The sequence below is a fragment of the Cicer arietinum genome, chromosome 2 (assembly GCF_000331145.2).
Source record: "Cicer arietinum cultivar CDC Frontier isolate Library 1 chromosome 2, Cicar.CDCFrontier_v2.0, whole genome shotgun sequence".
NCBI lineage: Eukaryota > Viridiplantae > Streptophyta > Magnoliopsida > Fabales > Fabaceae > Cicer > Cicer arietinum.
In genome coordinates, this window is record NC_021161.2 from 47634739 (window position 1) to 47648688 (window position 13950).

Below are 13950 nucleotides of genomic sequence, written 5' to 3' on the forward strand. Positions count from 1 at the left end.
TCTTGGATCTTGATTAAGATGAGTTAATATTTTTTTGGTGGAGTCAACAATTTTATTTTATTCTATTTTTGTATATTTTAACAATGTAAACTTTGGATTATGTAATAACGAATAAAAAATCATTGATGGAAATTGGTCGAATGCTTGTGATGTAGTTGAATGAAAAGGTGAGAACAAAAGAGGACAGTGAAGGCCCTCCTCAACACAATAGAAAGATTAAAAAAATAGGACATTGCATAATAGCCTAAACTCTAAAATCTTCCCTACCTTAAATTGAGACATCATCCCTCACCTTAAATTTTTGACATAACAAAAAGATTTTGATAATTTAGTACAAACAAAATGTAAAAGTTATTCAATAATCTACAATGAAAAACTGTCAACACAAAAAGATAATTCGGTACATGTTTGCTTCTGACAAGGTTTTGATAATTTAGTACAATCAAATACAAAAGGCACCAGATGAAGAAACTTAATATAATCTCCTATATAAATCTGTAAACTCAAATAGATATATCTTTGCCAAAGAGTTTGCTAATTCCCTTTCCAGGGTCACTTTGTTTCACAATAGACTCTCCCACCAAAACCTGTGGAAAATTCAAATTGTGAGCCATTAATATTGGAGTTTCTATGGTGTAGCATAAGACTAAAGTGCAATACATTAGTTATACATTTGGAAATTTTGATTAATATATACCGTCAATCAATCATAATCATCAGATCATTTAAAACTTTTGACTTGAATTATAATTTCTTAAGTTACACGTTTGATTGGTTCTGATTTGCTTACAGTATAAAACTTGTGTACAACTTTTTACACTGGCAGTGCATAAAAATTAATCTCTATAATCAATTCAATCCCCTTATGTTCTGTCAAAAAAAAGCACTGAAATGAAATTCTCAATACTTACAGCTCTAACTCCTGCTTCTTGTACATAAGCAATATCTTCAGGAGTGAACAGACCAGATTCTCCAACCATCTAAACAAACCATATAACACAATCATCAGTTTAAAATAAAATTTCTTTCATGTAAGATAAAATGGAATAACATTTCTTTGAAGTAAGTTTTCATAAACAAAAGAAAGGCCGCGTACAATTATGTTTTTCTCACGGATTATTTTGCCTCGCTCTCCTTCAAGAAGCTTCTTTGTGATGCCAATATCAACCTCGAATGTTTCTGCATCACCAATAAAAGAAAAGCCAGAATTGATGAGTCAGATCCTTTATGTTTTAATATTTAGACTTTTCCACACACCAAAAAAAAAATCAAATGGAAAATTTAGTATTCTACCTGAAAGATCTCATTTAAAAAATAGAGTGGGAGTGAAAGGAGAAAGAGGAGTAAAAAGCCATACCGAGATTACGGTTGTTGATGCCAATAAGTTCAACCCCCTCTATTCCAAGAACACGATCAAATTCCCTCTCATCGTGCACCTACATTAAAACAATAAAATTGCATAAAAAAGATATTGGCCATCATGAAGTAAAGATGCAACACAAATAAGAAACATGCCATGTAGATTGAGAGATCTAAGCAAATTATATTGACGACTTCTCTATCTTAAATGAGTACTGGTTACGATGCAGGTTATCACAATCGTCAAATCAGTCATAACGATTCAAGGTTTAAATTGAAGTTAATTTGGTATAGTTACGATTCTGAGTCAGTTATGAGTCTTCTGAAATATATTTGGTCTATCTGCAGATTTTATACTTGTAAATATAAAATCTGCAGATAAACCAAACGTAACTTTTAGTTCTTGCTTTTGATCACAGGATCATATCACATTAAAGTGTAAATTACACTGCTTCAAACTCAATTAACCCACTTTAGGACCAAACTCACTCCAAATTAGTAAAATGGGGAAAACTCAAGATATAAAGATGCAACAACCTTACCTCAACAAGAGCTGTCATTCCAAGTAATTTGCATATCTTAGTCATGTATTTGATGTCTAGATCAGGTAAAACAGCGGCGATTAGAAGGACTGCATCTGCGCCTTTAGATCGAGCATAGTAGAGTTGCCAAGCTTCTATGATGAACTCTTTGCACAACAAAGGGCACTGCATATTTTTTAGTGTCATTAGCATGGCCTACATAAAGCATTAGATGATAGAATAAATCTTATACATATCAAGGATTAATGCAATTTACTAAGCAAACCTTTACTCCAGCATTTCTTATTGCCTCAAGATTTTCAAAGCTTCCCTAGAAAAGAAAATCAAGTTTGAGTTAGAGTTTGTTATCATTTAGCTGCTATATCACCTAGTTCTCAAGCTACTGAATACTATCATCTAACAGCGCTCAATTTGGAAGGAGCTTTTAACGAATTAAAAGTTAGTCAGATTGTTTACCTTAAAAAACTTTTCATCTGTCAGAACACTTAGGCATGCTGCTCCGCCCTTCTCATAAGATCGAGCAATCTCAACCTGTAAGAGACAACCCAAAATATGTGGCATTACACCATGAAGAGAAGAAATAAGGACTGACAGCAGTGTTAGATAAGGGTTTTCTAGGTGAAGTGATACAAAAGTACAAGGAGAGCAAAACAAAACACGATTATCAAATCGACATTCGAGATACAACTCGCATGCATCGTAAGATGCTGATAATCATGGACCAAAATACTCGAGAAAATGCAATTACTCCTAAATAAGTTCATATTTACATTTAACTGGGGTAAATAGAAGCAGCCAAAAAAAATTCAAAACTATTGATTTGACTACATAATAAATCCAACAAAAATAAATAGAAAACTATGACGTTACATTAGATTATCAAAACAATAAATTGGTATGCAACACAAAATAATTTGACCTCTCTTTGCAGACATGACTCCAATCAAGAACTCGGGGTGTAGTAGTCAGTAGATTAAGCAAAGTCAAATAAAAGCAATAGTTAAAAAGACTAGCTTGACTCTAACCAATAAGATGAAAAGAGATGCAATCAGATACAAAAACAATTCCCACATGATATCAGTAATAACTCAGAATTATAACAAAAAAAGTAGAAAAAGATAGCAGCTCAATCCTTAAAAATCATAGTGGAAAACAAAAAAAAACTTACTGGATCGAAATCTTCTCTCAAGATGCCTCTACTTGGTGAAGCCTTCTTCACTTCAGCAATCAGTCCCGGCAATCCAGTTCGTTCATTTGCTGCCCTTAGAGCCCCAATAAAATCCCTAACAGGAGGTGCATTTTCAAGGGCCTTCTTAAGCGTAATAAGGGGCTTTCTTTCTTTAAGCTGAAAACCAAATAGTTCACATTATACATGCTATCAATCTCATGAAATGCAATAAATATATCAGTGTTGTTAAATAGCGCCTATAGCATAGGAGAATTTGAACAAATCGTTAATAGTTCCGCAATACGCGATGTAGTACCAAAAAAAATATTGTCAAATAGATTAGAGGCAATAGCGGCACTATAACAATGTTCCATAGCGGAAATTGAACAAACCACTACTATACGCAATCTACAATTGATAACACTGGAATATAAACGTGAAGAAAATTTTAATAGAAGCATAAAGCAAATTAATCATAATACTTGTGCGACTTCAATGTCCTTGTTCCACACAATCTCTTCCAAGATGTTGCGAGGCGTGTTGCCCTCATTCTGCAACCGGAATTGAAAAGGTCCTACATAATGAGCAGGGGGTCCAGTCGGTGGCCTTCTCCTTATTCTAATCCCTTGACTAGCAGCAACCTCATTATGAAACATTCCTACTTCCCACTCCTTAACTTTGAGAGCATCAACCACAGATTCACTAGATGTGGCTATTGTACTTGAACCTTCATTAGGATCCACCTATTCAAAACACCAAAGAACCCCAAAAACATGATAACAATTAAAAAGGGCTCCTCATAATTAAACCAAAAAAATTGCACCAACAGCACTTCATTTAACATATATATCAGTTAAAAGTCAACTAAATTCATTAGATTGGCTATTGCAGATGAACATTCACTAATCTCCACCTTAATTAAAATACCAAATAATCCCAAAACCATGATAAAAATAAAAAAGGGTTACTCATAATTGAACCCTAAAAAAAACACATTAACACACTCTAATTGAACACATATATCAGTAAAGAAATCAACTAAATTCACTAGATGTGGCTATTGCAACTGAACCAAATTTTGCCAGATGTGGCTATTGCAGTTGAACCATCATTAGTCTCCACCTTAATCAAAACACCAAATAATCCCAAAAACATGATAAAAACAAAAAAGGGTTCCTCCTAATAAAAAATATAAGCATCAACATTCAATACGCACGCCAATTGAACACATATATCAGTTAAAAATCAACTAAACCACCCCAAAAGAAGAAGAAAAATAGAGAGACCCAAATAAATGCAGAACGAGAAACAATAGAAGAGTACAAAAAGATACAAACTTTGCAAGAAAAAATTCACCTGTGCTCGAACAGAAAAACTAAAAAGTGAATTTTTTCTACAAATATTCACTTGGGTTGGAGAAATCCTGGTTGTGGGTTTGGAAGAGAATGAAGGGCAGACGTGAAAGGTACCCTTGAAAGAAATCAAGGACTCCATTGAAAAGGGTAAAACGAGATTGAAAAGTTGAAGATAAAAAAAAAAACAGAGAAAGATGAAATTTTTGAAATTGAAAGTGAAGGGGATGGATGTGTCACATTACATAGGTTAGGAACCAGAACTGTCGTTTAAGGAAATAAACTTTTTTCTTTCGTCCTATGAAAAAAACTTGGTTAGTTGTGCTTACCACATTTGTTTTGGATTTCTGAAAATGTTTGTTCAAGAATTTTGTGGCTGAAACATTGAAATGGGAAGGATTTAGGAACCAAAAGAAGATGAAACAACCCCAAATCACTCATCTTTTGGTACACATACATACATGAATGATTGAAATAAAAACTAAATAATTTTAAATGTCACTAAATTTTTTTTTTTTTCTATTTATATATGTGTTGAAACTTTATTGATTTGTGGTTGTGTCTAAGTAAATATTTTTCCAAAAGAATTACAAATGCCATTTGGAATAGGATTAGGTAACTAGGTATCTAGTTTAGGTTTTTTTTTACTCTCGAAGTTAATATTTTCATATAATTACAATCACAAATTTAAAATAAGAAATTTAATTTAATAATATTTATATTTTTTATTGAGTTAAGATTTAAAATTTAACTATTTTTATTTTGAATTAAATAAATTATTAATATCTATAAAGTTTTAAATTTTTATTTTTAATTTTTATAGAAAAATTAATAATTTTTTATTTTAAAAAAATTATTATACAAACATTTTTAATCTCTTTTATAATATCGACATTAGTTTTGAATGAACTTTTTATATATATATTTACGACATTGTAAAAAATTATTCTGTCAAAAGTGAATTCAAAATTCAATTTTAAAGTTTATATTTTATTATTATAATTTTAAATTTATCATATTTCAAAAAAAAAATAATTCATCCATAAGTTAAAAAATATAAATATTTATGAAGAACCTCTTTATAATGTTTTAAAGGTCATTGCAAAAATTCATTAAAAAATTTAAAAGTCTAAGGTGTAACACTGCTTGCACAGAAAGTTTGTATAACTAAAATAATGCAATTTTTTTAATGGGAACTAAAATCAAAATTTAATAGAGACTAAAATTTTATTTAATCATTTTATTTTTTTTAAAAACTGAAAAATAGTTTAGCTATCAAAATTGAGCTAAATTAATATTTTTTATTTTTTTTTATTTCACTTTAATCTCTTATTTATTTTTGTTCCTTTTTTGTCCTTAGCATTTTTTGACAAAAACTAATAAAAATGATCAACTTGACTAACCGAAGTATAGTTATGAGATCAAAATATAATGAAAAATGATTAAAGGACTAAAGGAAAATCATAGAATAAGTTAAGGGACTAAAAGACTAATTTAACCTTTAAAATTGTATTTGATTATTGATTTACATTTTTATCCTACAAATAAAAATGCATTCATTCAAAATAAGAGAATACATACATCAAAAACAATACAAATTTGTTAAAAACGAAAATGATGAACCTACGAACAAATTCACAACATTCATGTTAATAGCATAAAACGGTAAAAGGCATACAAATGAGACAAAATTAAAGAGACCAGAAAATACATATCTTTGGATGTGCAACGTTGATGACACTAGAGTTTTTGGTTCAATATGTCAAAATGTGATCAAAGTCAATAAGTCAATCTAGATGTAATAAACATGGTTATCAGCTCTCAAAAGCATTACACCAAGACTTAAGGATGGTAAAGTCATTGGTTGAATATGTCAATCGTAGATCAAAGTTAATCTTTCAATCGGCGAACAAAACATTGTCGCACTGAGACGATAACAAAATAACAAAAAAACACAAAAGAAATATAGATTTGTGTGAAATCACTTATTGAATAAAAAGATAGAGAAAACCGACGTAAATGATGATTTCAAACTAAAAAAAGTCCAAAATCGTCCATCTTCTAGAAAGAAGAAGAAATAGAACTAAAAAGCAAAAAGTTTAGAAATCTAGGCTCTAGAATGTTATTTTTACACATAATTCTAGGTTCTAGAATTATATCAATCTCAAACAAGTAATAAATCATTTCCAATAACAATTCAATAACTCAAAAATAACTATTACAATACAAAATATAAGCATTATCAATTTTAAAAAATACAAATAAGTAATTAATGGGAATGAATCAACAGTGGTATACTTATTTTGTAGGTAGCGAGTACGATTCCCATGTCAGGCAAAAATTCATTAATTTTTAACTCGGAGGAAAAGGGCGAAAAGATCGTGAATAACAGTGTCGAGGCAAAGTTGTTACAGGATTTGACGGTCCTTGTATTATAGCGGCTAAGAACATATAAGGTTTAGGCATGCACATATTTGAGGAAAGATTGTAATGGGTGACAAAAACACGCCAATAAAAATAAGGTGTAGATGAAGCTTAAATATATAGGGTGAAACCATGAGAGCATAATCCTAATCGTACATTACGCGCATCTAACGTAAAATTAGGATGTACTTGAACAAAGTGCTTCCTTACTAAACCATATGAAGGATGTCAAATTTTATTATTTCAACTTCTTTTATTTCATAATTCCATGTCATTTTGTCAGAAGTTTGCATAGATGCAAACATTCTATGTAATTTTGATACAATAGACAAATATAGCATTGTTTTTCTTCAAATTATTTTTTCTCCTCTTATCGTGATTTTCTTTGCACAATATCTTGGATGTTGACTACTTTTACATTCAAATAGGTCAGCATCTTTTATATCAAACTCATTGTTATATCCATTAACACAACAATATGTTCTCTTCTCTTGATATCTAATCTCAACAATGACACTAACTTTTTAGCATCATAATATCTTGTTGGCAAAGTATCATTTTGAATTGGTTTGCATCCAACATCATCTTGGTCATAAAATCTAAACACAAGTCTGGAACATGAATTTGATATTTTAGCCCTAAAAGTCTAATGCACATAGATAATTTGGATTTAGTAGACCCGTCAAATAAATGTATTTGTCTCTATCAAAAGGCTTTAAAATCTTTGGACTTCTTCATTAGGGAGTTCATCTGCATCGACATCATATTGTTGTACCACAAAAGACACATTTGAAACTGATACTACTAGATGAAACAATTGATAGACCAATATTACTAGAAGCAACTGTTGGATTATTTTGAACAATATTGACAATTCGTGGAGGCACCATTTCACCATGATTAGTTTGAATTGAATTATTTGACATAAATCCATCATTATACAAATAATCCTATATTACATTTTCATTTTCAATATTTGTATAATAACACTTCTTATATGAGCATCTAATCCCACCATTCTCTTGAACAATAGTTTGACGTCTCACGATTTTCTAAAAATTCTTCAACTCCAATTATAAACGATCGCTTCATACCCTGTTTTTTGGGATAATTTTGTATCGTAAATCTAATTGGAATCCATTTTCTAGTAACATATATAAAATATAAATTAAACATGATCATCAAACTGACATACACTTTCACATTTTTTGTAATTTTCTATCTCATTTAAGAATAAAAAAAATCAATAATTAATTATTAATAATAATTATTTTCTCATTATATACACTTTTGATAAAATTTCAATGGTGTTTTGCTTTGGTCTTTAAGAACACAAAATGATAGCGATATATATATCACAATTAAATATTCATCAAGAGAACAAAATAAAATGCATGTAATCATAATTTTATAAAAAAAACTATATAATAATGAAAATTTAATAAATAATCATTATTTTAATATTCATTTTTTATTCTAAAAAATGTCCGACTTGAACAATTTAAGATTTAATAAAAATTAACGAGCACAACTAAAAAAAATGAGTTTATTTACTTAATAATATATATTAAACCTTAAACGGAAAACAAAAATTGATTGTAATTTTAAATTTTTAGTTTTCCCTATTTAACGGGTTCTCCCGTGAAACTAATATACTATATTAAGTATAATAATATTAAATTTTGTTATAATTAATTAATAGACTAAAAATTATAATATATTAATATGATTAAAAATTAAAACTTGATATCTATTCATTCAAAAAATAAAAATTCACACACATAGATTCAAATAATGTAGATATATTAAGTACAAATACAAAATAAAATTTAAATATTTTCAAATATACAAATTAAAATATTTTCAAAATATACACAATAAATATACTGACATATTTTTAAATCATAAAACTTGCACAATAAATACAACAAATATTAATTATTTCACCAAAAAATAAGAAACACAACAAATATTATATGTTCATAAAAATGCACATGAATATAATATACATTTTTCAATATAAATTTAAATAAAAAACTATATCTAAATTTTTTAATTTTCATATCAAACACATTTTGCAATATTAACAATAACATATAAATTACATTTTACACAATATTATTAATATAAATTTCACACATAATATTATTAATCACCAAATTATTAAATATAACCACTAGTAAAGAGTCATGTCTAGCTTATCACTTTCTCTTTCTCATCCAAATATTTCTGAATAAATATTTAGTCACTAAACTACATACGAAAATATATATATATATATATAATATACAAAAACAAAAACAACATTATAATATAGAACCCATCTTTATTTATGTACGAGGGTTTTGACCCTAGAAAACATTTTGGTTGCAATTTTTAGGGATGTGGCCCTCGTAAAGTCATAAAACTAATATTTTTCTAAAGATTTTGCTGTGGCAAAATATTTTTAGTGCTTCGTTAAAGTTGTGACTCTTGAAAATTTCAGTCAATTTCTGTTAGAGCTAAATGACCTTAGCAAATATTTTAAATGTTACAAAGGTCTTATAAATTTCGGATAGAAATGACAATAAAATTTGCATCCGCGGGTACCCACCTGAACCCGTTTGATTTGGGCGGGGAAAATCCACTTTAATTGGATGCAGGTAGGGATGAGAATAGGCTAGGCCATCCATCAGGGGCTATGACCTGACCTACTTATGGTCTGGTATGTCCTATTTAATAAAAAAAGTTAGGCTCAAGCTGTTTTTAAAGCTTATTTATTTAAATAAGTCAGAATCATGCTTATTAAAAACCTATTAGACTTGACAGGCAGACCTATATATATATATATTTTATTATTTATTAATATTATTTTTTATTATTATATTAATAATATTATTTTTTATTTTATTGTCTATTAGTTAGACAATCACTCAGTAATCAATTAGACAATCATTCAATAATCATTCCATATTCAATAGCAATTCTATATTTGGCAGTCGTTTCATATTCGGTAGTCTTTCAATTAGTCAATCACTTGTTCCATATTTGTTTAAGAGGTAATAATAGGTGCGTTTTTTAGAAGAAAAAAATCTATTATTTGAAATCAAAAATTATTTTTTAGAGTTTAAAAGATGTTTTGTTTAAAGATATGAGTAGAACATTTAAATATTTTAATTTGAATAAGACTTTTAAAAAGGCTTCCAAGTCAGACCAAACTTTTAAAAAGGTCAAGCCGAAAAAAAGCCTACGATAGGTCGTAGGCCAGACTTAGGCCTAAAAAAATAAATCATAGACTAGACTCAGACCTTTCAAAGTCTGGCCTGACCTATTCCCACCCCTAGGTGCGGAGACGGTTTGGGGGTGGAGACCCCCGCAAGTAATATTATTACAATTTTTAAATTTTATATACATATACATGTTTAATATATTTAATATTTTTTTTAAATATTAAAAATTATAATGTTACCTCTAAAAAATATTTTTTAATTTTATATATATAAGTAAGTGCGGGTGTGGACAGAGATATCTGAGACCCCTTGCATGCAGAGATGAGTGCTTAAATTTTACACTCGCTATAAAACAGGGACGAGTGCGGATTTTTCCAGATTAGTCGGGTACGGGTGTGGAGGAGGCAAAATCCGCCTCCGCCCCACCCGTTGCCATGTCTAATTTCAGAAATTAGTAAAGTTAACAAATGTTTCTCACTGTAGAAAAAATCAATTCAAATTCTTATCATTATCGAGTAAAGTTTTCCTTGACCAATTTTTGTCAAAAAAACAAATTATCCTTCAAGTAATTGTTGCAATTGCAACTAGATTGGAATCGCTCAAATCTTGTATAATGAAATATAACATGTTGCGGTCAGTATCACTGCCCAAATGTTTAACTACAGGTTTATTATTACGTATAAACACTAAACTCAGACCAAGCAAAAGGAACAAATAAATAACCAATTTAATCCGTAAGAGTATGAATAATGGACAATTTATAATAATATCCAAAACTAGCAATTCTAACACTTCTGGTTGGATCAATTTACTCATGTATTTGTCTCCAATAACTACTGCAATAACAAAATATCAAAACACATACTAAAATTTTGTTAATGTTGGAGACGAAATTATCAAACTCCAACCTACAATTGTACGGACCCAATTTATATTTTAATCTAAAAGTAACTAAAAAGCAAATTACGTGAGCAAATAATCAATGCAACAGTACAATTCTTTATCTAAACTTTTTGCTCCTTGAACAGTGGGTCAAAAGTCTAACACATGGCAAAATAAAATTTTACATGTTAAATAAAACTGTAATGCTTCCGAAGCTATAAAATATATGTAAAAGCAAAAACTGAGATACAAAACTAGGAAACTCCTTCTGCCTCATTCTGCTTCACAACCGGAATTCCTGAGGTGATTTTAGTTTCCCTCATCCTGCAGAAATAACCAAGAGTAACTTACATCATTCTTTTTACACACTTTGCTCAAGACATAGATTTTCAAATCCTTTAGGCAACATAACTCAATTCCTCTCAATCAAATAATTTAAACTTCAACTTCAACTCAATGAAAAGAACAATCAAAAAAACTTTGCATATACAAACAGTCAACATCTACAACAGACAAAATAACAATAACAATAACAATAACAATAAACAACATTATATATTGATCATAATCATTGATCATAATAATAATAGACTATCTATAAAAAGTTTTCAAAGAAAATTTATATTCCAAAAACATCCTTTGCTAAGGCCTATGGTAAATGCCTACTGCTCTCATTGCATTACAGAGATAGGCTGTCACTACACAAGCTTCTGAGGGAATATGTAGCAAACAAATAAGCCACTAAGAAAACAATTATACATAATCTCTTGTACATGTATCAATGCAGCAACTGCTTCTTGATGTTTACAATACATACTAATAAATAAATTGATTACATATTGGCAAATGTAAATTGATGAACTATAACACCTTATAGCTGCAAATATGATCATTAATTAAAAATACCAGAAGCAGATAAAAAAAATACTTTCATCATCGACTTATCAAATGTTTCAGAAAAAATATACATCTACATCAAAAGCAATGCGCAAAAGCAACAATATAAACCACAAACAACCAAGAGAAAATCACCAACCAAATCATAATATCGAAGAGCAACCTAAAACCATGCACTGTAAGCGAACATGAAGCAATCTTTTCCATTGTTAATCATATATAAATCTCTCACAAGTTAATCCATTATACGGAAAATCCATAAATACAACCAAACAGAGTTACATCAAATCAAATTATTTCATACAAACCAAATCAAATTAAGCACTTGATTCTTATTAAACCCTCAAATAAAAAAATCTCAAGCTACCACAAACCAATACTACAAAAAATTACATGAACACTTCATACAATCAAACATTCCTTTCAAAATTAAAGGAATTTAAAAACTACCAAAAGAACAAAAATTAAAAAATATAGTTTCAACGTGAACAGATAAAAAAACAGAATAGATCATACATATATTTCGTGAAAGAATAAATGTATAACTAACCAGATCCAACGATGATGTTGTTAATTGGAATGAAGATGAGTTTGACGAAAAAGCCAACGAATCCCATCACAACGAAACCGATTGCGGTACGCACAGCAACCTTAGAGAATTCTACAATACAAAACGCATAACGAAAATCAAGATCCACATACACAGATTCAAATCAAGTAAACAAAAAAAGGAGATCGAAGAGGAATTGAAGAATGAGAATTAGGAGTTAGGGTTAGACCTTTGCGATCGGGTTTGTGGCAACGCTTGACGAGCCTAACGCTGTCCTTAGCGAATTCTCTGAGTGGATCGAAGACGGAATCAATGGCGTCCATTTTCTCTTCTGAAACTTTCTCTCTCTTTGGAGTATTTTGGATCTGAGAACTTGAAATGGGAGAAGTATTTTTTTTTGTTATGAAGGGATTGTGATTTTGGTTGATTTATTGTTGGTGAGAGTTGAGAAAAATAAAATACCAAAAAAAAAAAAGAAGAAAAATTGGGCTGGCGATGACACGTTTAATAGGCCAATGGCATTTTGACATGCTGGGATTTTGATCATGCCACGCCAACTTGGACCTCTATCTTGTACGAGGTGTATTCAACTTTCTTTTTAGAACATCATTACGACGACCAAATATTATTATTATTATTATTATTATTATTATTATTATTATTATTATTATTATTATTATTATTATTATTATTATTATTATTATTATTATTATTATTATTATTATAATAAAAATAACATTATTTTAAAATTTTATATTATTTTTATTATTATTATTATTATTATTATTATTATTATTATTATTATCATTATTATTATTATTATTGTTATTATTGTTATTATTGTTATTATTATTATTATTATTATTATTATTATTATTATTATTATTATTATTATTATTATTATTATTATTATTATTGTTGTTATTATTATTATTATTGTTGTTATTATTATTGTTGTTATTATTGTTGTTATTATTGTTGTTATTATTATTCTTATTATTATTCTTATTATTATTCTTATTGTTATTATTATTGTTATTATTATTATTGTTTTTATTATTGTTTTTATTATTATTATTATATTATTATTATTTATTATGATAATAATATTAGGGAATCATTAACCGAATTAATCAACAAAAATAAAAAATCTTAAAAAATTGTGTTTAGCCGAATGAACTACGTTTCTCAGAACATTTTGAATTCAAAATTGTATTTTTATTGTAAAAGATATTCAAAGTGTGTGATGCATAAACAAAAAATACAATACAATGCTAGTGCAAACAATTTTTTCAAATAGCACAAATCGTTTATTGTGTAATTATTTTATGATAATAGCTATAATTATATAGTGAGATAATAAAAACAATAATTCTTATTAACTGTATATATTTATTTGGTTGACACCATTTTTTCATTCACCATGGTTCTATGTCTTTTGATTTCTTTTTGTTATGGTTTGTAATGATGAATCTGCTTTTATATATTTATGTTCTTTTGAGTATTGGTCTAGTTTTAAGATTGTTTCTTTTTAATTTATTTTGATATATTTGTTAAAATGTTGCAA

At 28.5% G+C, this 13950-nt stretch overlaps 2 protein-coding genes across 4 annotated transcripts; both read right to left on the reverse strand.

Annotated features, from left to right (window-relative positions):
• Positions 1-288: 288 nt before the first annotated feature.
• LOC101503262 (indole-3-glycerol phosphate synthase, chloroplastic-like) lies at positions 289-4889 on the reverse strand. 2 transcript variants are annotated; one of them, XM_004491011.4, is made up of 10 exons: positions 4751-4889; positions 3552-3812; positions 3070-3246; positions 2358-2432; positions 2167-2211; positions 1902-2066; positions 1358-1436; positions 1097-1179; positions 912-980; positions 289-587 (listed from the first exon to the last, which is right to left on the reverse strand). In XM_004491011.4, exons 2-10 carry the CDS (start codon positions 3723-3725, stop codon positions 504-506), a joined length of 951 nt encoding a protein of 316 aa, XP_004491068.1. In that variant the 5' UTR covers positions 3726-3812; positions 4751-4889; the 3' UTR covers positions 289-503. The 2 variants fall into 2 exon arrangements, with proteins under 2 accessions (XP_004491068.1, XP_004491067.1); XM_004491010.4 differs by having other exon boundaries at positions 4426-4804.
• Positions 4890-11030: 6141 nt separating this feature from the next.
• Positions 11031-12853, reverse strand: LOC101503804 (protein transport protein Sec61 subunit gamma). 2 transcript variants are annotated; one of them, XM_004491012.4, is made up of 3 exons: positions 12613-12853; positions 12384-12494; positions 11031-11260 (listed from the first exon to the last, which is right to left on the reverse strand). In XM_004491012.4, exons 1-3 carry the CDS (start codon positions 12704-12706, stop codon positions 11256-11258), a joined length of 210 nt encoding a protein of 69 aa, XP_004491069.1. In that variant the 5' UTR covers positions 12707-12853; the 3' UTR covers positions 11031-11255. The 2 variants fall into 2 exon arrangements, with proteins under 2 accessions (XP_004491069.1, XP_012568562.1); XM_012713108.3 differs by having other exon boundaries at positions 12379-12494; positions 12613-12822.
• Between the last annotated feature and the right edge of the window lie 1097 nt (positions 12854-13950).